The following is a 24,774-nucleotide window of genomic DNA, read 5'->3' on the forward strand; positions in this document are numbered from 1 at the left end:
TTGCAGCCAAACACCTGTCAACCCCAGGTGATGCTCCTTTACTCTGCCAGCTAACTAAGCACCCCTCTGCCTATCACCAACCTCCCTTCAGCTCCTACATGGCCATCATAAAAGACATTATGGTTTTCTGCTACTCTGTCCCCTATTGATACAAAACTGACAGCTTATGTCCTCTATTTTTCTGAAAGATAGAGGACATAAAGACATCGGTTTTGAATCAATAGAGGACAGAAGACAATTGGAACCATCCTCTATGATCGCCATCCTAGCTCCTACACCATATCTCCTCCTCAGAAGTGTTCCACAGCCAATAATCCCTGTCCTCCATGCCTCCAGCTCATTCCTACTGTGCAGTAGCACCCCATCACAGTTCATGCCCCATGACACTATTGTGCAGTAGTAAAGAGCTACTGTGCAGTATGTATCTTGTGTAGATGCGGCCACTGGTTCAAATCTGCACTTTACCAATACTTGTTTATCGTAAATGCTCTTGAGAAGCTGTTTAGCTTGAAATGAACTGGTGATCTCAATGCATGTGTTAATGGGCTGGGGCCTCTGTAACAAATAAACACTGATCCCATACCTAGAGTTCAGATGTAGTTGGAAGGTGCACAAACTAGACTGGACAGTCCCTTCCAAACTACATTCTCTGCACTAGTGCAGACCTGTTGTATTTAGGTTCCTACATTTTCTTTGATTCCCATTCCTAGGGGACTATACTCTTCAAGTATGAGCTTCAAGTTTCAACCTCCAAAGCAAACTTCAGTCAGAACTGCTGCATTTCACCTAGTTTCGCAGAAGCAGCAGAAATTGCCAGTTTCACTCAAGAGGTTTATGAACTACCACTTTTTTGTGAATAATTTAGGCTGAGGTTTTGAATGTGTAATGAACACCTGAAGTCAGAAGCATTGTGTAAGGTTTCAGTTTTCTGTAATAAAATATGTATATAAAGCTCAGCCTGAATCCCTCAGTTAACTTAAGCTCCATTGCAAAGCTGTAGCTTAAAAGGGTTAATGCAACCATTAGGTGTATAAATACGAAGAAGTAAGGAAGTTATCTTATTTCTGCATATATTGGGTACAGCTCTGACATACACATTTTTAAAAAGATGTTGAAAACTTGGAAAGTATGCCGAGAAGAGCCACAAAAGTAATTTGAGTGCTGGGGGAGAGAAGGGAGACAGAGGAAGCCTGACAGTAAGGGACTCAAAAGAGATCAATCTGTTCAACCTATCAAAAGGAAGATCAAAAGATGAACTGATTGTGGTGTATAAATATCTTTCCAGAGAGAAAACCCAGAACACTAAAGAGCTTTTTAATCTAGCAGGGAAATGCATAACAAGAACCAATGGGAGTTAAAGCCACACAAGTTCAAAATTAGAAATAAGGCACAATTTTTTAAACACTGAAAGCTACAAACTGCCAAGAGAGGCAGTGTCTTCAGATCAAGACCATATGCTTCTCTGAAAGAGATGTCCGAGCCAAACCCAGAAGATCCCTCTTAGCTTTAACACCTATGAATCTCTGAATTATTTCCTAGGGTAAACATTTAAAAAAAAATAGAACTGCATGTCTTTACACTTCCTTGGCCTCAGCTCAGGCCAAAAAAAAAAAAAAAGAAAAGGACAAAAAAATTAAAATAATAAGACAATCAGTGGAGGTAAATCTCCCTGGCATGTCTGACACCAGGAAATACTGCCATCAAGTGAGAAATCTTGTTCTCACAACTCCTGCAGCTCGATCCCTCCAGCAAAAAAAAAAAAAAGTTTGGATAAACTTTGTGAAATGACTGGATTTGGATCCTTGTGCAATGAGCTGGCAGGCTTCATTCCAGTTCCTAGATGACACAAATCTACACCACAACTGGCAGCAGTCATTTCCCTTGAGGGAAGCCTCGGCAGAGACCAAGCACTGACCTAGCCACGGAGACTGAACTCCTAGAGGCAGGCAGGTTTTGAGGACACACATATATAGGCAGGCATGGAACATAGGACAGAAACTCAAACTGCTGTTGCCTGTCCTATACTTATTTGTGGATAAAGAAGACTTCAGCATCCGAGTCTGTCATTCTAGCCCAAGACAAATAAACTGAGAAAACTAAACAGGAGAATGCTGTTTTTGCATGATAAGGATGCACTAATTCTCTGGGCAAAATCCTTTGAGTGGTGGCTGTGAACACTGAAAGGGAGCCTTCCCGGGGCACTGAGTCACCATGCAAAACCAAACACACACCATGCCATGAACAGTTGAGCAACAATCTACCCATGCTCAATTCTGACTCTATGGACACCTTCCATAGTACCAGCTCCTCAGAGAATAGTCTTCCTGCTAGGGCAGGCAATGAACAGGAAAATTAAGCAAAATTTAGCTCAAGTGGCAGATCCAGTAGCACTGGATATTGGATACAAAGCCAGTCTAATTCAGAGTCAGCACCAAGCTATTTGGAAGGGGAAAAAAAAGTGGTTCCACTCATCACAGAAGTACAAGATGGTGGTCCTGAGACTTTTTTGCCATAATGGTCCTGGAGATAAGTGAAAGGCAAGAATTATTGTGGGTGATGTCTTTAATTGGACCAACTGTATGGTTGGCATAGACATACTACCTCAGGCCTCTAAGTACAAGATGGAAGAGACCTTCAGACTTGGGAAGTTATGTAGCTCATCTTCAACCTAGATCGAGATTCTTCACTTTAATAATACTCTTATACATATGTGCTATAGTGTTTTTTTCCTCCAAAGGCGTCCAACATACTTAACAGGCCCTCTGCCTGGATCAATCTGTTTGCCGGCAGTGAAACACAACAGCCAGTTAACAGAGCAAAGTGACCTACCTGTTCACACACTCACTTGCAACAGTTGTAAATTGTGGAATGTAGCAACCTATTGAAGTTTGTTAGGAGATAACCCTCTACTCAAAGGGAATGACTGCCACACCACAAGGGCACTTAACACATGCTAAATGGCTTGCACATACATGTGCTTGCATGTTAATCACACTTCATGTTAAGTTGAATGTGTGACACCACTAGTCAGCATTTCTTGATAATGTGACAAATACAACCATGTCTTTAATTCAGCCCTTTCCCATGCATTAGTGGGAATTGTAAGGACTTGGAGCACCAGAGGAAACAGACTGAACTAAGGAACAAGGGTCAGCATTCCCAGTAAATCAGCTCTAGCCTGCTCATTAAAATCACTCCCATAAAGCTGTTCTGAGCACGATTTCTGTATAATATATTCTGATACAAAAGCTGATAAGAGAAAATTAGGTTAAAAAAAAAAGCATTACTTAATTCCAGTACAAAAATCAGAAACAAGAAACTACCAATGTCACGGGTGACTGGTGCCTCCTGAGACTGGGGGGCACAGTTTGTGGGCGGCAGCGGCAGCAGCAGGGCGGCAAGTGGTGACCACCCGCAGAAGCCGGCAGCAGGGTGGTGAGCAGTGACCACCTGCAGAAGCTGGCGTTGGCATTGGTGCTGGCATTGGCATAGCGAGCGGCGACTACCTGCAGAAGTCAGCGACAGCCGCCAATCTCGGGGGGGGCCCTCTCCCCTCCCCCCCATGACCTCCACTACCAGTCACCTATAACCAGGCTGGAAGAGGGTACAGCATCTGCTGTGGTCACAATATACTTTCAGGGCAACATTCACTTCTCCGATTTACATTCCACATTGTAGATATCATATATATTCCACCCCACTCTGCATACACCTTATTTCCTGATGTCAGTATATAACACCATACTGAGTAAGTACAAGTCAGGCTGGGGAGATGTAGTCTGTGGATAAAAATGATAGAGACATTGCAAAGGGAAATAAAACTTTTCAGTTGTCTGTGAATATTTTAACATGTGCTGGCAGGTGGCAGCAATTTTCTGTAGGCAGAAAGGGCTTTTGAACATTACCATAATCAAGACTCATCTTTTGACACAGAATTGTCACCACTAGTTTTACCAGGGGAGGCAATCTAGCTAGCTAGGTGTTTATATCACAAATCAAAGTTCTCCTCCAGGGGCCAGGCTAACCCTCTTTTAATTGCACACTGTCCTTCACGGAACTTGCCACCACTAATAAATAGGAGTCAGAAAATGAACTCTACTGATACCTTGAGATCACTGCTTTCTGCTTCTCGGAGCTTCTTCAATCTGAAATCCCCCTCGCAAGGATTCAGAGCAGAAGGTGGAGCCACGCAGGCACACTTGCAGTCAGGTCCTGAAGTGATGGTTTCCACGGTATAGAAATCCTCTGCTTTGAAAGTGCCTTCGTTAATCCTTTGGCATGCCCCGCGGCCCAGAGGTCTGACCACACACTTACACTGACAGTTCGAGCCTTCAGAGACGGCCTTCACCTTGTCATAGTCACCTAGCAACTGAACACAAAAAAATAAAATAAAAGCTGTAAAGTGTCAGTTTGTGTCTACACCAAGGTTTTACTTTTTGTTTTTTGTTTGCTCTGTGAAGTTTCTGAGAAAAAGGCTCAAGGACTCTAAACCTTTGAAAAATAGGTCACTGCTTACACTAACTGCTGACTAAGTGTTTGCTTGGCTTTCTGCTCTTCAGCAATTTGAGAAAGATGGATTTCTGATGGGGTGTTTTTCTTTCACTTGTTCAGTCTCAAACAACTCTTATCTACAAAGTGCTGGGCAAAATTAAATTTAAACAGAGGGACAAACCTACCACAGTATATTTTAAATACACCGGTCCTATCAGATAAGAGTTTACCCACTGCTATCTCCTACAAGATTCATTATAAATGGGGGGTTTTGAGATTAAGGGGTTAAGTGATGTTGTGTGATAAGATATAAATGTAAGGCACTTTCTGGCTGGTAAAATGTAATTTCTGATAACCTTGTACAATTCCAAGAATTTCCTTTATGGAGATTCAAAGACATCAATCCTGAAATTGAAGCACAAAAATAACTTGGTGGCGTGTTTTCAATATCCGTGTGTGCTGAACATTTCCATGGATAGATACTTTCCTCTGTACATCTGCCAAATCTAATAGAGAACACAGCCCTGAACTCCTGCTGCTTTCATTCAGATGGCATATTCCTGCATCCCAGTCGATCCTGTGACACACTCCATTCATAATTCCCCATACAGTTCCCGGTCACTTGGGAAGTTAGGGGATTACTAGTTAATTGCAGACTGACAAAAGGATGAACATGATTAACTAATTTTCCAACTAGTCCGTATAGTGGGATTTATGTTTTGCCAATCCCTTGATCATCAATAAGCAGAAAAAAAATAGCCAACCATAAAACTTTCCCATAAATAAACCTGTCCCCCAAAGCAGTTCAGACAGAGAAGGCCACATGTGCTTCTTCACCTCAGAGCATGGAGGGACTGAATGGGGACACAAATCCTCCCAGACAGTGATTCTCAACTGGGATCCCACAACACCCTGGGCTGCCAAGAAATCTTTTAAGGATGCCACACCATGTTAGCACTGTTAGGTGTACCAACACCTACACGATTCACAACATAAACCCTGTGAATGCAAACAGGAATCCCAAGTGTCACTAGCATTGTGACCTGCTGTGAGCTTTCTACATCCTTTGCAACCAAAGAATTGCTGTGTTATTCTTCCCTATAGTATAAGATTATTAGAAATTATATTTTACTAGCCACAATATGGGTTACATTTACGTCTGATCCCACAGCATCACTTAACCCCCTTAATTTCTAAGAACCCCATGTACAATGAATCTTGTAGGAAGCAAAGAGTTCAATGGATTAAACTCTTATCTGATAGGATCAGTGTATTTAAAATATACTGGCATTTTCCAAGGGCAACCTTTGAGTCTCAGAACATAGGAAGAGCCATTCACTGGGTCAGCCCACAGGTCCATCTTGCCCAGTCTCCTGTGTCACAAGGGGACAGAGAGCAGATGCTGAAAGGGAGTGTAAACTGGGTCTGACCAGGGTTTTTCCCATTCCCACTGTTCCTGTCTCACTTGCAGCCTCCAGCATTTAAGGTCTAGGAAGTTCTGATTCAGAGGCTCCTATCCCCAGTGTCACTAGCATCCTGACCTGCTGTGGGCTTTCCGTGTTCTTCACAACTGAAGAATCACTCTGTTAGTTTTCACCGTAGTACGAAATTATTAGAAACTATATTTTACATGCCAGTATGTGGGTTACATTTATATCTTATCCCACACCATCCCTTAACCCCTCAATTTCTAAGTACCCTATTTATAATGCTCAACAGCTACTGATGCACCAGTCCTCCAAGAATGTGTCTAATCCCTCTTTTTTTTAATCTGGCTAAACTGCCAGCTTCCATGGCATCTGCTGGCACCAAGTTCCACCCCTGAATGACACGCCGTGTGAAAAGAAAACATAGAACAAAAAACAAAAAACTTCCTTTCATTCGTTTTAAATCTACAGCCCTCTCGTTTCACAACGTGACCCCTAGTTCTCGTCTTCTTAGAGCGGAAATCAAATCCCTACCGACTTGCCCTTTGCCGTTCCAAACAGGCATCCCTAGCACCAAGCATTCAGACCTGCTGCCGGCTTTCTAGGTTCTTTGCAACTGAAGAACTGCTCTGTTATTTTGTCCCCGTCGTTTGAGACTATTAGAAATGATATTTTATCAGCCAGGATGCAGGTTATATTTACAGCTTATCCCACAACATCATTTAACCCCTTAATTTCTAAGAACCCCATTTCTCATGGCACAAACAGGCATCCCTAATGTCGTGTATCCTGCCCTGCTGTGGGCTTTCTAGGATCTTTACAACCAGAGAATCGCTCTGTTATTTTCCCCCGTAGTACAAGACTATTCGAAATGACTACCAGCCAGAATGCAGGTTACATTTATAGCTGATGCCACAGCATCCCTTAACCCCTTACTTGCTAAAAACCCCATTTATAACACTCAGCAGCTACGGATGTTTCCTCCAAGGAAGAGTCCAATCCTTTTGAAGTCTGGCTGAAGAGCCAGCTTCTGCAGCACCTGGTGGCACCAAGTGCCACCCCTGAATGACACGCTGCGTGAGGGGGGAAAAACCCCTCCTTTCGCTCCTACGGCCTCCTTGTTTCACGGCCTGACCCTCGTCTCATCTTGCAAGAGCGAGGCAACAGTAAATCCCTCCTGGCTTTCTGTCCGCCGTTCCGAACGGGCATCCCTAGTGCCAGGCGCTGCGACCGGTGCTGCGGGCTTGCTCAGTTCTCCACCACCCACAAGCTGCTCCGTTGCTGTGCCCCGGCCATGGGGGGAAGCGAAGGGCTGGTGTTTTCCAAGGGGTCCCAGCAGACCAGTCCTGCTGTGGCAGGGCGAGAGGGGTGACCCAGGGCAGCCCGTACCTGGGACAGGATGTTCTCCTGGTTGTCCGCCTCGTTTTGCAGGGGCTCATCCTCGGTGACTGCCTCGGGCGGCGTGGTCGGGGGGCCGCTGGGCCCGGCCGGGGGGGCCGCGGTCGGGGGCGCCCCCCAGCCCCGGGGCGGCAGCAGAGCGCAGCAGCCCGGCACCAGCAGCAGCAGCAGCAGCGGCAGCGGGGGCCGAGCCATGGGGGGCGGCGGGAGGGGGGCGGCTAGGCGCGGGGTGACGGGGCAGCGCTCGGCCTCGGCATCGCCCCCTCCCCGGCGCGGGGCAGCAGCGGGCGCGGTGCGCGCGGGGCAGCCGGCCTGGGCCAGGGGGCGGGCGCAGCGCGGGCCGGGCCGGGCCGGGCGGGGAGGAGTCTGCGCCGGGGTGGGGGGTCCCCAGCGCCTTGCCCTGCCCTGCCTCCTGGCTCTGCCCCGCACCGTGCCCGCCCACGGCACCCCGCACACACCCGGCCTGTGTGCTGCAGCGGCAGGTCCCTGATCAGGACGGTGGCAGGGACATACACACACTGCACGTGGGATGGCAGAGATGCACGCGCGAGTCAGTGCACACACACACACACACACACACACACACACACACACACACACACACACACACACACACACACACACACCCCTTCCTTGGAGCCTGCCGGGGAGAAGAGGCCCCAGCCAGCCAGCCCAGCTCCACCGGGCCCCAAGCCCTTGCAGTGCGCGCTGCCAGCCGCTGTCCCTCACGGCCCGCACAGGGAGGGGGCTGCGGGGCAGGCCCAGGCAGGAGCACGGTTCTGCCCTGGGGGGCGGGAGGAGATGGGGAGGCTGGGGGAGGTCTGTGGTAGGCACCTCGCTTCACCCCACAGCTTAGGGACCGTGGCACAGCGACAGAGGCAGAGGAAAAGGCTGCCCAGGGAAGGGAGAGAGGCAAGGATTTCCTGGGGTGAACGCTTTTATCGGACCAGCTGCAACAGTTGGGAGAGAATTAGGCAAGTTTTCAAAGGCGAGACATTCTTCTTCAGGTCCCAGAGGTAAGCCAGCATTTTACTCCTCAGACCTGCATAAGAAGGTCCTGCGTTTTGAAAGCTTGTCTAACTCCGTCCCAACTATACAGTTGGTCCAATAAAAGTATCACCCCGAGAGATCTTGGCCTCTCGCATAATTCCTGGGCCATCACCGCTACAGCATTACCCTAACACTACCTTTACTGCGTAGAAGAAACGGGGAGGGGGATGCACAGCACACAGCCCTATGACATAGCCAACCCTCAAATCCAGGAGAAACGTACCACTGAAAAATCACGTGTACCAACTTCAATGCCCAGCAGAGTCATTGCCCAGAAGGGATCTTGTAGGTCTGCCCTCCCTTTTCACGCTCCTAGTCCCTTTGCTCAATTAAACCTGGCTCCATCACCATCTTGTGGCCAGGCACTGTAATAACAGCCGGCTGGAGCGAGCTTGGTTTTGTCTGCTATAGAGTACATTTTCTGCACACGAAAGCCCAGGATAAATTATTCTGTAGTAATGTGTGTCCCCAGCCTGAGCAGTTGAGGAAAGTCTGCTGCTTGGCAAGTACTAGGGGGACTAGCTGCTAGAGACCAGGGGGGAAGGGTCACAGAGCAGGAGCACTAATGGTAACATGAGCACCTGAAGGCCAACTGAGGTCAAGGCAGTGATGGACACACAAAGACACACGCAGACACCCCATCTAAAGAGATTGCAGCCTCCCTAGGCAAGGCAGATGGGTGGGGAGGGGGAAGAGAACAGGGGAGGTATAGTATAAGCAAAAGAGATGCCAAGATGGCTGCATATGACATTTCTGCCACAGTTTCTGGAGGTGATTTTGTTTTTAAATGTTATAGCCCTGTCTTTGGAGGGCTAGCTAAAGCAAGGGGAATGTGGGATGGTAGGAAGAGCTGGAGTTAACAGCCTGATGGGGATGGGTGGATTGGAAGCAAGAGCTAGTTAGCAGAAAGGAGGGAAATGTCTATGAACCCTGACATCACTGTGTTCCCAGAAGTCCCTGCTCTGGTCACTGCTGCTGGTCTCTGCTGCCAAATCCACCCCCTCCCCTTCCCCCCCCCCCCCCAAAAAAAAGAAAGAAAACCAACCCTCTGCAGGCCAAGAGCATGACCGTCAGCATGGCTTACAGAAATATACCCTAGTGATTTCCAAAACTAGCCCAATCTATTTGGGCAGGAACAAGAACAATTGGGGTTGGGGTGGGAGTGGCGGCAGCAGAGGAGGGCAATAAACCTACAACATAGGCTTCTTTGGGCATTTTAAACTTTAATAACCCATACATATACAAATATTACAGCTCACTGATTACAGCAAGAATAAAAGTACAGGTATAATAGGTGACTATTATTTCCTGTCAAGCCAGGCCTATCTTGGTCGGCTATCTGGTCCCATGTAAACCAGTACAGCCTATTCCATGGTCAGATTGTTGGTGAATAAATTGGCACCTCCACATAGATTAGCCTGGGTGAGGAGGGTTTGTGTACACCCAGCAGCACTAAGGGTGGATGAGCTCCCTGTGACTTGAGCCAATGGCCATCCATACCTGGAGAGGAGGTAGGCACTACCAGGTCACTTTGCCTGAAGAATCACCAATGATGCACAACATCTAAGGTGCCCCAAAGGTCACAACAACCTTGGGACTGATTTGACTAGACTATTATTAAGCAAAAAAAAAAAAAAAATGAATGTGCATTGGTGGTATAGTGGTGAGCATAGCTGCCCTCCAAGCAGTTGACCCAGGTTCAATTCCCAACCAATGCAGAATGATGTACTTTTTTTCCCCACTATGTTCTCAAGAGAAAATTTACTCCAAGACAGTCACGTGGGTGAGAAACTGGCTGCAGGATAGAGCCAGAGAGTCGCAGTGAACGGATCTGTCTCATCCTGGTGAGAAGTGGGCAGCAGCGTCCTGCAGGGGTCAGTGCTCAGTCCAGTATTTTTCAACATCTTTATTAATGATTTGGATGTGGGGGTGAAGAGCTCACTGGCCAAGATCACGGATGACACCAAGTTATGAGGAAGCGTGGTCATGCTTAAAGATAGGCTACAGTTACAGGTGGACCTAGACAGGCTAGCAAGTTGGGCAGATCGGAACCTGATAAAGTTCAACATCGAGAAATGTAAAGTGCTTCACCTTGGGAGAAACAACCCCCAACACACCTACAGGCTTGGTGGCACCAAACTGACTAGCACCATGAATGAAAGGGACCTGGGGGTAATAATAGACCATAGTATGAATATGAGCCAGTGGTGCAGTGTTGTAGCCAGTGGGGCAAATAATCATCTGGCATGCATCAATCGACGCATCTCCAGCAAAACCAAGGAGTAGATTCTTCTGCTCTACTCGGCACCAGTGAGACCGCAGCTGGAGTACTGCGTCCAGTTCTGGGCACCACACTTTAACAAGGACATGGACAAGCTTGAGAGAGTTCAAAGAAGAGCCACCTGTATGATTAGAGTCTTACACAGCAAGCCATACAAGGAAAGGCTGAGGGATCTGGGACTCTTCAGCCTGAAGAAAAGAAGGCTGAGACTGGACCTGGTAGCAACTTACTGCTACACTAGGAGAGTACATCAAGGGCTCAGTGAGCAGCTGTTCACCGGGGCACCCAAAAGGAAAACTAGGAGTAATGGCAACAAACTCCTGAAAGATTGATTCAGGCTCAACATTAGGAAAAATTTCTTCACAGTCAGGGTGTCCAGACTGTAGAATAAGCTCCCTCCAGAGGTGGTGCAATCACCTACCCTGGAAATTTTTAAGAGAAGACTAGACAGTCACCTTGCTGGGGTCACCTGACCTCAGTTATCTTTCCTGCTTGGTACCGGGGGGCTGGACCTGATGATCTTCCGAGGTGCCTTCCGGCCTTCCAATCTATGAATCTATGAAAGCATGAATTATTAGAAATCCTGCATGTTTATTCCAGCCTGTACTCTGGTCACCTTTGGTGTCCTTATGTCCCCATACCTCAGCTGGTCTTGCTGCAGTGCAGGTTCACACTGAAATACAAAGCATTATTTGGGTTGGAACAAAGCCTTTGCAGCAAATATCCAGACTCCAAAGTAGACCTGCACCATTCTGGGCAAAAATTGTTATGATGAAGTTAGTGAAGTCCAGACAACAGAACAGGGTAGGGAAACTAGTCCTTCCCCATCTGCACAGAGGTCTGGCCAGTAAGAACACTACAAATAAAGTCAGATCTCAAGTGCACTGTGCCCCACTGCTAGCACCTGTGAAGGCACAGACTTTTACCCGGACCTCTTCTATACGTGTCATCCAAGGTCTTCCACAACTGGAAACTGATGGCTTGATATGAAGAATTCAAAACCCCAAAGTTACCTGTCAGTATTCTTATCCTGGAGACAGATAAGAGAGAAGAGTTGGCCTCTGACAGAACAGCTGAGAGATTAGATATTAACATGGATTTCCACAGATTAATATTTCCTGGAAGCCCTGGTTGTATGCTGGGCCACTCCTAGAAGAAAGTCTTGGCATCTACTTTCCAGTGTATTATCAAAAGGTTTGCCTCTGCCAAAATAGCATTAAAAGATTGTTCCATATTTGACAGCAGGCTGTAGCAGGTGCTTATGGAGGGCACTCAGAGGCCACTATCAGAGAAAAGGACACATTAGAAATGATAACTGAGTTGAAGAAAGACTGAAGACTATCCAACATTTTAAAAAGCATTACTCAAGTGGAGCTGGAATAGCTTTTTGACTCCTGCAAACTCTGGAAGAAGTGGTGTTAGAAGCTATAAATGCAATTCACCAACAGGGTCACAGTAAGTCCTGTCCAAGAACGTCCTTGTTTTAGCAGTGGTTTCTGTAATTTACTGCCAAGCTCTCCAGTACCAAGGAATCTGCACCAAGAAGAATACCCACAATTGTCACCTCACAAATCTCAAATGGGTTTTCATGCAACAAGGACACTCTCATCCAAAAAGATAGACTGTACTTTTGAAAGCACCACCTGGATACCACACAAAGAACTGCTGCAGAACAAGAAGAAAATCACCACGAATCGCACACCATTAGTTATGACATACCATCCTTCCCTGGAACCTATACACAAAATCCTCAAACAATTGCAACCCATACTAGAAGAAGATCCAATTCTCAAAGAGATATTTCCAGAGCCACTCATCTTATTCTTTAAACAAGCACCAAAACTCACTAACCTCATCACCAGAAGCAAACATCCCTATGACCCAAACCACACCTAATGGATCCAGACCATGCCAGGACAAGAAATGTAAAACCTGCCAACACATCTCCACCATTCCCACAATAACGACACCCTAAAACAGAACCATCACCTTTCCTAGATCTTACACCTGCAGAAATGTTATACGTTTCATCCAGTGCACCAAATATCCTGATGGAAAATATGTAGGAGAAACCAAACAACAATTGCATACCAGAATGAACACACACCAAAAATCCATCAAAGACAAAAATATCCAATTACCGGTGGGTGCCCACTTCTCACAAGACAGCCACTCCCTCTCCGATCTCTCAGGTCTAATCCTCAAAGGAAACTTACAAAACACCTTTTGTAGACAAGCCTATGAACTTCACTTCATAAATCCACTGGATACAAAAAAATCATGGACTTAGTGTAAACACTGGATTTATGACACATTACAACCTGCCTGATATCTGATTCACCAGGTACCTGTCTAAAGGTTACCATTTGCATTCCTTCACACATTTTACCCCCCTTCCTCCCTCCCCTCCTATCTCTACCCATTGTCCTCCAAACTTCCACCTATTTACATTTTCACAGACTTCTTGTCAGACTTTTAGCTTCTTTTCTACTTTGGAGAACTCAGAACAACAGCAATCTCCCACTGCCTGAAGAAGGGCGTTTGTGCCCGAAAGCTTTCAAAGAACTTTTTTCCAACTATTTAGTTGGTCTAAAAATATATCACACCTACCCAAAGCACTCTGCTTGCCTATGTCCTTAGACCAACACAGCTACAACCAACAGCCCTGCTACAACCAATCCTACAACTGTGGATATGCATTCTTTAAAGTGCTGAAGCAATGTATTGCAGCACCTCATTGTTTTACTGAAGCAGAAACTCTACTCTTATTGATAATAGAAGCTCAATAATTAATGGCTATGAAAATTATCACCACATACAGCAATGCTGAACCCTCTGTGTTTTTTGACAAAGCAGGTTCACCCCTTCTCTAGAGATGATCCAACAAGCTCTCTCCTAAGTGATCAACTGAGTTGAGTGCTAAGTGGCAAGATACTTCACCAAGCCAGTTTAAACTGTTTGGCAGAACTTAAATCTGAGGAGACAGGAAAGCCAGGCCTGTCAGGTGCACAGGAGGAAGAGGCTATGCATTCCTCCTGAGTTGGAGCTCATGTACTGAACCAAGTCAATGGGGCATACTGTGGTACCTACAAGACACTTTGCTGCCCTTTACGTGAGTTTCATCCACATCTCTATGTTCTAGCTTCATCTTTACAATACTTCCTGCCTTGTTTAGTCATTTATGTCATCTCTTGTCCAACATTGGAAAGAGGCCCAATCCTGCAGGACAAAAGGTTCTGTGCTCCCTGTTTACAGAAACTCACCTTGGAGATTCCCTGGGGTATGCTTCTGTAAGGGGAAAGCCAGGGTTTCCCACTTGCAGAGACACACTCCAGGCAATCTCCAGGGTGCCTCTCTGTAAACAGGGAACCCTGGCTTTCCCCACTTAGAAACATACCTTAGAGATTGACTGGGATCTGTCTTTATGCGCAAAATCCTGGCTTTCCCCACTTAAAGAGACACCACTGAGATTGCCTGGGGCACATCTCTGTTAGAGAGAAAAGCCAGGCAGATGCTCCCAGGGGCTCTATCCTGCATGGAAATTTGCAGGGCACACAGGAATGGGCCTCCAAAGCCCCAGGGGTGCCTGCCCAGTGCAGCTGGGGAGTGCAGTCAGTGCTGGGATGCCTGTGGTCTTGCACCTTAAAGCAAACAGATGTCTGCTGCCATAAAATGGCAGAAACTATTACTAACTTTGTTGTGGCCCCAAATTCTGGGCATCTGTGGAATGACAAGTGGTGTGGACATCCATTTGCTTGGCCTTTGTGGTACCATAAATAAAGTTATGGTAGGACAAAGGCAACATCTGTTTCCATCCTAAGTGTGCATTAAAAAAAAGTAACCATCATCAACATTCAGTGAAGGGGAAACAGCAGCCCCAACTAGATAAGCAAACAGCAGCATGGGCAATACAAACCAACTGCAATGCCTATGGCAAGACAGAATGGTGAAAAGCTAAGTAAGAAACACGTGGAACCAAATGAAAACCTACACTTACTTTTGGACAGAAAGGATTTTCATCATGTTCTAAGATGCACACAAATAAGCCCCACCCTGAAAGCAACCTAAAGTATTCAAAACAAAAATTACATGACACTGGGAAAATAATCAGTCTTGCATACAAATACCAGCTTGGTAACACTGGCTAGGAACCAGCAAAGGGAGCAGAATAGGCTGTCTCAAGGTAGCCTTTGGGGACAAACCTATCCTGGCTTACAGGCAGCACCTCCCAGCCTCAAATGATGTCTCTCAAACAGCTGACTAATCATCTCCCATCCTCACTGAGGCACCAGGCCTTGCAGCCTAAATACCTGCTGTGTCCTCACATCAGTACAGACTACATCATCACTGGACCTAATAACAAGGGGTATAACCTCTAAGGTTCATTCACCTGCAGCTGTACCCATGTTATATATGCTATCACCTGCTTACAATCCCTCTTTGCTGTCTACATGTGAGACATATGGCAATCTGTACATGTAAATATGAATGAACACTGATTTGACATCTACTGCAGAAAGATACAAAACCCTGTGGCAGAACACATCAGCCTCCCTGGACACTCCATTGCTGACCTTAGGACTGCTGTTCTCAGACAAAAAAAAAATTAAGAACCAGTTTGAATGGGAAACTCCACAGCAAAAAAATCACACACAAAGTGGACTGTATTAAGTATGGTTTAAACAGGGACTATGGGTTCTTATGCCATTGCCTGGGTTAGTTTTTATGACCCCTTTGTTCCTATGGGCTTAACGTTTGTTTCTCTGTCCTAGCATCGCCCCTCCTCTCTCCCCAGTCCCTTGTCATAGGTATTCTAATTTTTCTCTCCTTCTTGCACTCTGCTTTCTGCACATCCTTTCACAGCATCTGATGAAGTTAACTTGGGTTCATGAAAACTTATGGTTTCTCACATATGTCTTAGTTAATATATATACTGTGCCTTCAGTCTAACATGGCTACCTATCTCTCTATAGAATAGACATCACCATAGTCCTCCGTGCAAGAAATACCCACAAGTCAATTACCATGCCATTCAATAGCCCAGGTGGGTTCATCAGGCTTTGAGGATTACCCAGGAACCTGGATAAATGCAGGCCCTGTGTTTCCAAATGAATGAATTTTATCATCAAGCTGATGTTGGTGCTCATTATCGCGATGCTAGGAGACACAGGATTCTTGGAATCACATGATTAAATGCTAAATGTCAGCTCTCCTCATTAAAGAGAGAGAGAGAGATCCCTTTTTTAAAGGAGAACTTTAAAAAGTTTTTTTGTTCTGTATTTTAAACAAAACAGCCATACAATATATACCCCATGGAACCCCAGTTGAGGCCTGACCACTCTATAAATAATGTATCCTTTGCAATTATTCAGCCACTTACTTATCCACCTTCTTCTGATAGTTCTATCTAGGCCATATTTCTTCAACATACTTATGAAAATGCCATATAGAACTAGGTCAAAAGCTGTGTTGAAGTTTAGGTATACTATGTCTACCACTTTTCCTTTATCCAGTTACCCTGCCAAAGATGGAAGTCAAGTTTGATTGGCATCAATCATATCAAATCATACTAACTGCTAGGTGATGACTCCCTCATCTTCCAGATTCTTACAAGTCAACCATTCTATATACATTTATTCTAGTAACTTCTCAGCTATTGAAAAAGCTGACCAGTCTGTAATTCCATGGATCCTTCTTTTTTCCTCCCTTTTTAAAGATGGGCACAGTTGTCAGCTCTTTTCCAGTCTTCCAGGAACTCATATCATTCAGGAGTTTGAAAAAGTTATTGCCATTGGCTCGAAGATGTCTCCAGCTAGATCCTGCAGCAAGCTAAGGTTATTTCCCCGCAGGCCCAACTGACTTGAATTCAGTTATATTAATCCCGAGTTCTCTGATGTGCTGGCTGCAGATCACAAGCGGTGCTTCTCCTTCTTTATGTATATCAGTTTTTCTAGTCCTGTAGTCATTGGGCTAGTGCACATGATGATGGAAGCAAAATAGACATTAAGCAGTTCCTCCTTTGTTGCATCTTCCACCACTCCACTAGGCAGTAGGAAAGCTTAAGACTCTGGTTGGATCTGAATCTGTAACCTTTGAATAACCACCGAAGTTCTAAAAGGCAAAGAAGTACTCTTCCTTGTGTTACAGAAGCACTTGCAAAAAAGGAAGCTAAGCTACAGGCATTGTGTACCTTCTTCCATTGATAGGTCATCTTCTCCAATGGGTAGCAAGAACTCTAGTGCAACACTAATGGGCCTTTCACCCTACAACCTTTGTTGCCCTTTGAAGGTCAATGTATTGTCCATTGCATTACAAAACCTCTATAGGAAAGGCTCTGCAGTATCGCTCCCTATTATTGACAAAGACCTTTGTGAGGTCACAAGCTCAACTGCCCGACATAATGATCTCATGCATCATCTCTCCCAACTGGACAGTTGGTCCAGTAAAAAGTATCACCAAAAAAAGAGAAAACTTCTTCCTCCTTGTATATTTGCTGAACCACCACAAACACAACAAAATTTCAACTTTAAGCCCAGACCATGTCTCCACCTTGCTCCTCTGAGAAGATGCAGACCTTCCTTTCTACAGCTGCTGGCTCAGCGCATTTAGTTTTACGGCCTCTGAAAGATCACTGGACAAACATGTACAGTTAAATGTAATTGGATCCTCACTCCTCTAGGTGGTCGAATGGACAAGCCATGGGACTGGGGCTCAGGAGACTCACTGTGTTACTTTCAATTACACACATGGGCCTAAAAAGTGAAGAACATTCAGATGACTGGATTGGTACAACATCCTATAGTTAACTGAGATTCAGAGCTTCATGTGCAGAGACCTCAGGCCACTGTCGTATAAGAAATGATTACTATTAAAAGACACCCACCCTTTTTAAACTTCTTACTAAAGATGCAGGAAGATAAGGAAAATAATTACTGTGTCTGAAAAGAGTGAGGTTTTAAGCAAGGGCTTCACATTCATTTTTTCTTCATTTTTAAGAATCTTAAACAAAGAACCCTCTCTCCCTACGAGCTGTCCCTTTGCTAGTATTAAGGAGGACATTAACTATTCTTTTCATGGAAAGAGTCATGGACATGGAATTGAATGGTATTTTTCCTGAAATGTGTCCTGGTTTCTTAAAAACAAAAGACAAGGAAAGAAAAAAGAAAACCCATATACCTTACACAAAGTGAGAAGAGAGAAATTCTCAGAAATCAGAGCTGTCTTCTGGTGCTGATGCTTGGTTGCAGCCTTACTGCTTGAGAAAACCGGGAGACACCCCAGCTTTTATAAGTGGCAGTGGTGATGTCATCGGATGAGAGTGAGGGGGAACCAATCCGAGGATAAAGGGCCAGCAATGTCACAGAGGAATCCAGGTGATGGTGGGGCAGCCATGGCGATAAAACATACTGCTTTCAGTCCACCTATTTGCCAGTGTCAAGTTGTGCTCACTTCCTGGCTAGCCCACCAAATATTAAAGACAACCCGCACCTCCCAAAACAAGAGAATTGCTCCTTTTCATTTGGTTCACTGATTAAGCCTAAGTTTCCTGATGCTCCAGTTTGGGCTCATCTGACTTCTAATTCCATGCTTCTTGCCTACAGGACAGGATGGTATCAGTAGATTGTTACTTCAACTAGTGCAGCCTTCCCATCTTTTAACTTCTGCTGAGTTTTAGGAACAATTTATTGCTATAGGCCATGTTAAACTGGTGCTACCTTGGGCAATTTAGAGTGCACCATACGCCCAAGAGCATAAATTCCCTTAACTGAATAACAGACCCACTTTGTTGCCCCTCATTTACATTATAACAGTTATTGGTTCAATGCATAAGCCAATTACAAGCATGGCATCTCTCATTCCCCACCAGTTGTACTCTTCTTAACTGAGCCAGAAAGAGCAAAGAGGAAGCAGCAGCCGAAGGGCTATTCTTAGAGACTTTAAAAAGTGGCAGCAGTTCGTTTCAGGGCTGCTAATTAGGGCTGTGTGAAGCTTCTGGTGGTGATTCAATTCGAAGGAGATTTGGCCCAATACAGTGACCAAATCTCCAAATCCGAATCAAATCATGGGACTAATTTAAAGGTCTGAATTGATTCAAAGCTTTCCGAATCTTCGGAAAAGATTCGGAGAGCTTTAATGATTCGGGCAATCCCCACCCACTGAAGCAGGGAGCTGTAGCCACTCCAAGCTGGTAAGTACCAAGGGGGACCCTTGCCAGCCCCCGCAACCCCTCTTGCTCCCCCAACACCCCTAACCCCCACCCCCCCAGCTCCCAACCCTTTAAAGAAAAGCCCCAGTGCTCACCGGGTGCTGCCAGGCAGGGGAGAAATCCCTGCTGCCCACCACTGCCCCACGCTGCATGGGGGGGCTCCGCACAAGCCCCCCGATGCCCCCTCTTACTCCCCCAGTTCCCCACAGGTGCCACACCTGGGCCAGCTTCAGCCCTTTAAGGAAAAAAAACTGGAGAAACGCCCCAGGACTCACCACTCCTGTAGCAGCCTCAGGGCTTTGGGGACTCATGCAGAGCCCCCTACGTGGCACAGGGCAGTGGGGATCGCCCCCCACCAGCAGGAGTCTGGAGTTTTCTTGGGTGTTTTTTCTTAAAGGGCCAAAGCTGGCCCAGGTGGGGCACCCGTGGAGGGGTTGGGGAAGCAAGGGGGGGCAGGCAGCTCGTGCAGAGCCCACCCATGCAGTGTGGGGCAATAGGGGCAGCAGGGATCACCCCCCCCCTCCCCGGCAGCACCCGGTGTGTTGGGGCTTTTTTCTTCCAAAGAGCCAGAGCTGGAGTGCATGGGGCATCCATTGTTGGGCTGGGGGAGCGGGCCTGACTGATTCGGAGATTCGGCAGCAGTCAAATCTCTGAATCAGATTTGGCCAGATCGAATCAGGACAGTGATTTGAATCACTGAATTGAATCACTGTCCCCCAAATTGGCCAAATCCAAATCCAAAGCAAATACTAGCCGCTTCGCACAGGCCTACTGCTAATCCCACAACACTGACAAAACTTTAAATCAGTACTGACCCAACACACAGCACTGTCAGTGCTGTGGTATTAGAAGCCCCCAGAATAACACCACCCATCATTTTCTAGGCTTTTGAGAGCAGCCTCAGAGCTATTTGAAGCCTTGAAAAATGACTGGTGCTGATCAGTCAGTTTCAGGACTGTTTGTTAATACCACAGCCCTAGGCTATTGCACTAATTAGCACTGGCTTCATTATGTTTGGAAGTTCATAGACTTTTTCATAGACATTATGTTTCATAGACTTTTTCCTAGGCCTGAAGGGTATGTTCTTAAGTTGGGCACAAAGTATACACCTCTGTAGGTTATGTTCCTGATTCAGCCACAGAAGGTGCATCTACACGAGACACTTACTGCCCGGTAGCCTAACAACACTGCACAGTAGCGCACCAGTCAAAAACCATGCTAATAAGCTACCGCGCAGTGTTATTAGGCTACTGCACAGTATCGGTACAAAAAATGCCATGAGCCAACACTATCGTACAGTAACTGTTGTTACTGCACATTTAGTTAGTACTTCATTAAGGAAGTACTAAACTAAATGCACAGTAACTACTGCACATTAATGAACATGTAGACATGCCCAGTGTCTCCTAGTGACTTTGGGTGTGCCACTTTGTTTTCTCTGTACCTTGGCTCCCACTTGGCAGGATGGGGATTGTTTACCACACAGAAGTGCCAAAAGAATAGGTCCCTTAATGACTATGAGGTTGTCAGATACTTCCATAAAGAGCAGTATGAGAGGGGAAAAGAGGGGAATCAGCCTCTGTAGGTGCATCTACACATGCAATTAATATGAAGCAATAAACTCTGGAGCTTATTGCTTCAGAGTTTATTGCTCCTGGGTGTGCCACTTGAACACGCACGTGGGACTGCAACACATTGAGTTGGGTCAGAGCAGCCACAGCTGGCAGGGAGCCTCAGGGGCCAGCCTGCCAGCTTGGGGCTGCTGCCCCTGGCTCAGTGTCCTGCAGAGGGGCTGACATGGGGACAAGGGTACTTCAGTGCAAGGTATTGAAGCATCCTCATGCCCCAGCTAGCCAGGGCAGCATCTGCGTGTGTGCTGCTGCGGCGTAAAAAATTCTGCAGCAGGATAGTATTTATATTTACAAGTACTACCCTGCTGCAGAGTTAATTAGTTTACTCCAGCATAATAGGGGCGCATGTGTAGATGCACAACATTTACTGCAGAGCTAATTAGTCAACTGCAGTACACGTCTTGTGTAGACATATCCTGTATGGTGCTGACCCAAGAGCTATAATCCTGGCTCAATGGAGGGTAGTAGAGAAGATGCTCAGTTTTATTTGTTTAACTTTTTATTTAATTTATATGCCACCCTTCCCAATAAAGCTTACAACAAGATAGCAGAATAACTTATAAGGTGAGAGAGAGACAAGAGAACAACCACTTAAGCTGAAGAATGTCAGCCTGAAACAGAAACCCACAAACAAATCCCCCCTGCAGAAGGATTCACATCAAAAGCTTGCGGGGCAGGCTTCTATAGTTTTTAGCCCTGTACTTGGTTAAGTGCAGCCATTTCAGGAAAACCCCAAAGAAAGCATAGGGCAAAAAATCTGCATATTCTGGGTTAATCAACATTTTTTCATTAGTAAACACACAACCACCAGTTAAATAATGAACCCAAGGCTCCCAGGTACAGTATACTGAGGTCCCATTGAGCCCTGAAGATCCCCATGCAATCCAATGGGCATGTTGGGGGAAGGTGGGAAGGAATTGGTATTCAGGTGACAAGGTAGCATGATACCAAACATTCAGCCTCAGATGAAATGACTGTCTTGCTAGAATCCAATATCCCACTGTTTGCACTAGGAGCAAAAGGTCAAAACCAAGGGTTGGGGCTGGCAGTAGTCAGGGCCATGTTATGGATTGGCTTAGACATCTGATCTAGGATGTAGCCAGGGATTAGCACAGGGCTGGATATAGGGAGCACTTTTAGATTAGGGTTAAGGATTAATATTAGGACCACCGGTTTAGTAAATTATGATGAAATCAGCAGTCTTCCGTGTACAATGCTAAGAGATGAGTAACCAGAGGCCAAAAAAAAATCTCTCTCTGCTCCACACACCTACTCCTCTAATTTGGCATATTATTTGTTTTCTGCTGGCATATACGGAAGCTCCATAGCTTCTCTGGCTTGCTTCAGGCAAACATTTTCTAATGCTGGGTGGCTGTCATGATACATTGTGCAGTGGTTAAGGAAAGGGCACCTGCTTTCCTCCAGGCTAGAACAGAGACTCGTTCTTCCTGAAAGCTTCTTTGAAAGCCACATTGCGAGACGGCAGTGCACCCCAGTGACAAGCATAGGCCTCAACTGTAATGGTGGCCTGAGTGCTGTTGGTACCTACCTCGTACTGATGCAGAGGCAGAGAAATTGCTACGAGCTGTAAAATCCTGTAAGAAAGTGCAATGTGGGGATAGAACAAAAACACTCTTTCCAACTAAAGGACAGGAGAGGGAAGGCTTAGGCCTAGACAGTTCATAACCTCTAGAAAAGAGGAAGAAAAGAAATATGGAAGATCTTTCTGGAGCAGTGATTCGAAGTTTATGGGGGGGGTGGGGGAGAGGGAATAGGAGGATACCCCAAGAAGGTGCCCAAACCCCAAACAAATTTAGGGAGAATTGTGCTAGTAAAAGAACCCTGGATGCTAGAAGCAGGATATACAGAGATGATTTTCAAAATCGTGTGCAATATTAAAAAGCAACTTCAGACCCTCCAGTCATTACCAATCTACTCTAAATTGGGGTCCCACCCAAATCTCCATTCCTGAGACAGTCTCCACACTGTGATACCTAGGGATGGATCCAAGGAGAGTGCACTTGCACTCTGCCCCACCTTTGACTCATGGCCAGATACCAAAGTTTAAAACCAACTGCCTCACAGCCAGGCAGTGCTAAAGGAGTCAATTGACTTCCGGACTCATTGTAATCTCTCAAATCCCTTCTAAACCCCTAATTCCACAGGTGTTAATGATTCTCTCTTCCTTTTAATAGTCTTGACATTCCGCCAATCAAGCTATCCTTTGTTCTGCAATGCTGCCCTCTGCTGGCTGCTCCTGGCAATGAAGCTCTTATTTCACAGCCCCGCAGATTGTTTCCTTACAAAGAAGTTATATTTGTTTTTGCTTCAATCTTCAACTGAATACTACATTTCTAGGCCCCTAGAGTAGGAGTAAAGCATCTAGTTTGTTTTTAACTGGCAAAAAATAGGTGTTTTATATGTGATGATGCACCTCCCCATCTGCACTCCACTTTGCAAAATTCTAGATCTGTCCATGGTGATACCTGACTATTTTTCAACTAATAGTAGATTATTGTCTGTGTCATTTAGTTATATACATTCAACCGACAAAGGCTGCACACAGGCCAAGGAGAAGCTGGAAGAAAGCTATACACACTCACCTGAATATGCATTCACAGCTCTGGAGAAGCAGCCCTGAAATTGACCATTAGCAGCCTTTGGGGTGTGGGAGGCAGCAATGACTGCAGCTAGTGTTTCAGGGCTGCTATTAAAAGCCTTGAAAATGGAGATGGGAGCCCCCAAACTGACTAGCAACTGCCATTTTCAAGGTTTCTAACAGTAGCCTTTTTGAGAGTTGCTTCCCCTTCACTGTTTCTGGCACAGTTAAAATTAATTAAACTTAAGACACTAGGGCTGAAGGATGCCACCCACTTAAGCAGTTTATGCATTTAATCTATATGCAGGTTACCAGTGTTTAAAAGAATCCAAAGGCCCCTCTATATGTGCAAATAAAGGTGCTATTGGATCTAATGGGTGATCCACAGAGTTGCACCTTTTGCCATGTTACATATGTGGCAGGAGGTGCACCTCTTGCCATGTCACACATACATGGCACAAGGTACGATTGTGGGATTGCACATTTGATCCAATCATGCCTTAATGCTGGGGGGGGGGGACAACGACGACACTGATCCTGGGCTTCCCATGCATGGGGAAGAAACAGGCTTCTGCAGCTCCGTTTGCTGAGGGGGCTTCCAGCTTCCATTGTGCACAGCCAGAACTGAGAGCTCCCTCAGGCGTAGGCCTCAGGCCCCACAGCCATGGAGCACTGCTGTGATCTCCCAGCCATGGGGGAGTATGGAGCACTCATATAGCCAGGAGGTCATAGCAACTGCAATCTCCCAGCTGATGTCTGGAGCACTCCTGCATACAGGAGGCTGCATTAGCTGCATTCTCCCAGCGCCAGAGGTACGTTGTGTTCCACAGCCGCTGGGAGATCGCAGCAGCAAATTAAAGCTGGATAGAAACCAGCTTTAAAGTTATTACACATTTTCCAGCAATAACTTTATAGCTAGTTGGCCCTTTTTAAGGCATGGCAGTTTACTTGCATGTGTAACCAGTCTACATTCATTCTGCAATTAACAAGGTAATTACATAATAGATATAATGTGAGAAGGGGCACAAGTGACTGGGTGCAAGCTGGGACTAGCTCAGGTACTGGGCCCAGCAGATTTCTTTAGGACAAAAAGTAGCTTAGAACAGAGCAAGTACTGATGGCAAGCCAGGAAGTATGGCTGGATGCCTTGGGAGAAGACACTGGTGAACCATTATCAGTGCCTGAAGGCCTTCATTGCAGACACCTGGAGTCAGTCAAGCAGACTCAGAGTGTGTCTCAGAATAGCAGCTACCTTGCACAGCAAAGAGCATGCCCTAACAACACACTCATGCTTCATGGCACATCTAGTGTCAGACAAGGGCAAGGCCTGACCCAGGCACCAATTTGGGAAAGCATCTCTGTTCAAGAGAGTCCTGAATCACCTGCTAAAGCCCATTTAGTGTTTCCCTGAGAAGGATCAGGCATAGGTGTGCAAGGACTTGCCTGGACCACAGCCTCATTAGGGAAAATTAAATGTTCAGCACCTCACAAGATTTAACCAGCCTCTCTGCAGGAATCTGTGTCCTAAAAATTTCCTCCAGGCCCACACAAGGCCTGTACAGGCCAGAATGGAGAACTGCATTTTGAAGACACCATTTAAAAAAACTCAAGCATGGACAGAAAAAGCTGCATGTAACCTCCAAACCTTCACAACATATGGTAAATCCCAAGGTTTGCTCCAGTTTCTGGAG

General features: G+C 45.9%; 1 protein-coding gene across 1 annotated transcript in view; it reads right to left on the minus strand.

Annotated features, from left to right (window-relative positions):
• Window positions 1–7,621, minus strand: part of OLFML2B (olfactomedin like 2B) — a 48,902-nt gene extending 41,281 nt beyond the window's left edge. Inside the window, exons 1-2 of the mRNA XM_019486491.2 lie at window positions 7,308–7,621; window positions 4,106–4,369 (exon numbers count right to left, since the gene is read on the minus strand). Coding sequence (XP_019342036.2) covers window positions 4,106–4,369; window positions 7,308–7,511 — 468 coding nt within the window. The 5' untranslated portion in view covers window positions 7,512–7,621. The remainder of the gene's footprint in view (window positions 1–4,105; window positions 4,370–7,307) is intronic.
• Between the last annotated feature and the right edge of the window lie 17,153 nt (window positions 7,622–24,774).

The sequence above is a fragment of the Alligator mississippiensis genome, chromosome 5 (assembly GCF_030867095.1).
Source record: "Alligator mississippiensis isolate rAllMis1 chromosome 5, rAllMis1, whole genome shotgun sequence".
NCBI lineage: Eukaryota > Metazoa > Chordata > Crocodylia > Alligatoridae > Alligator > Alligator mississippiensis.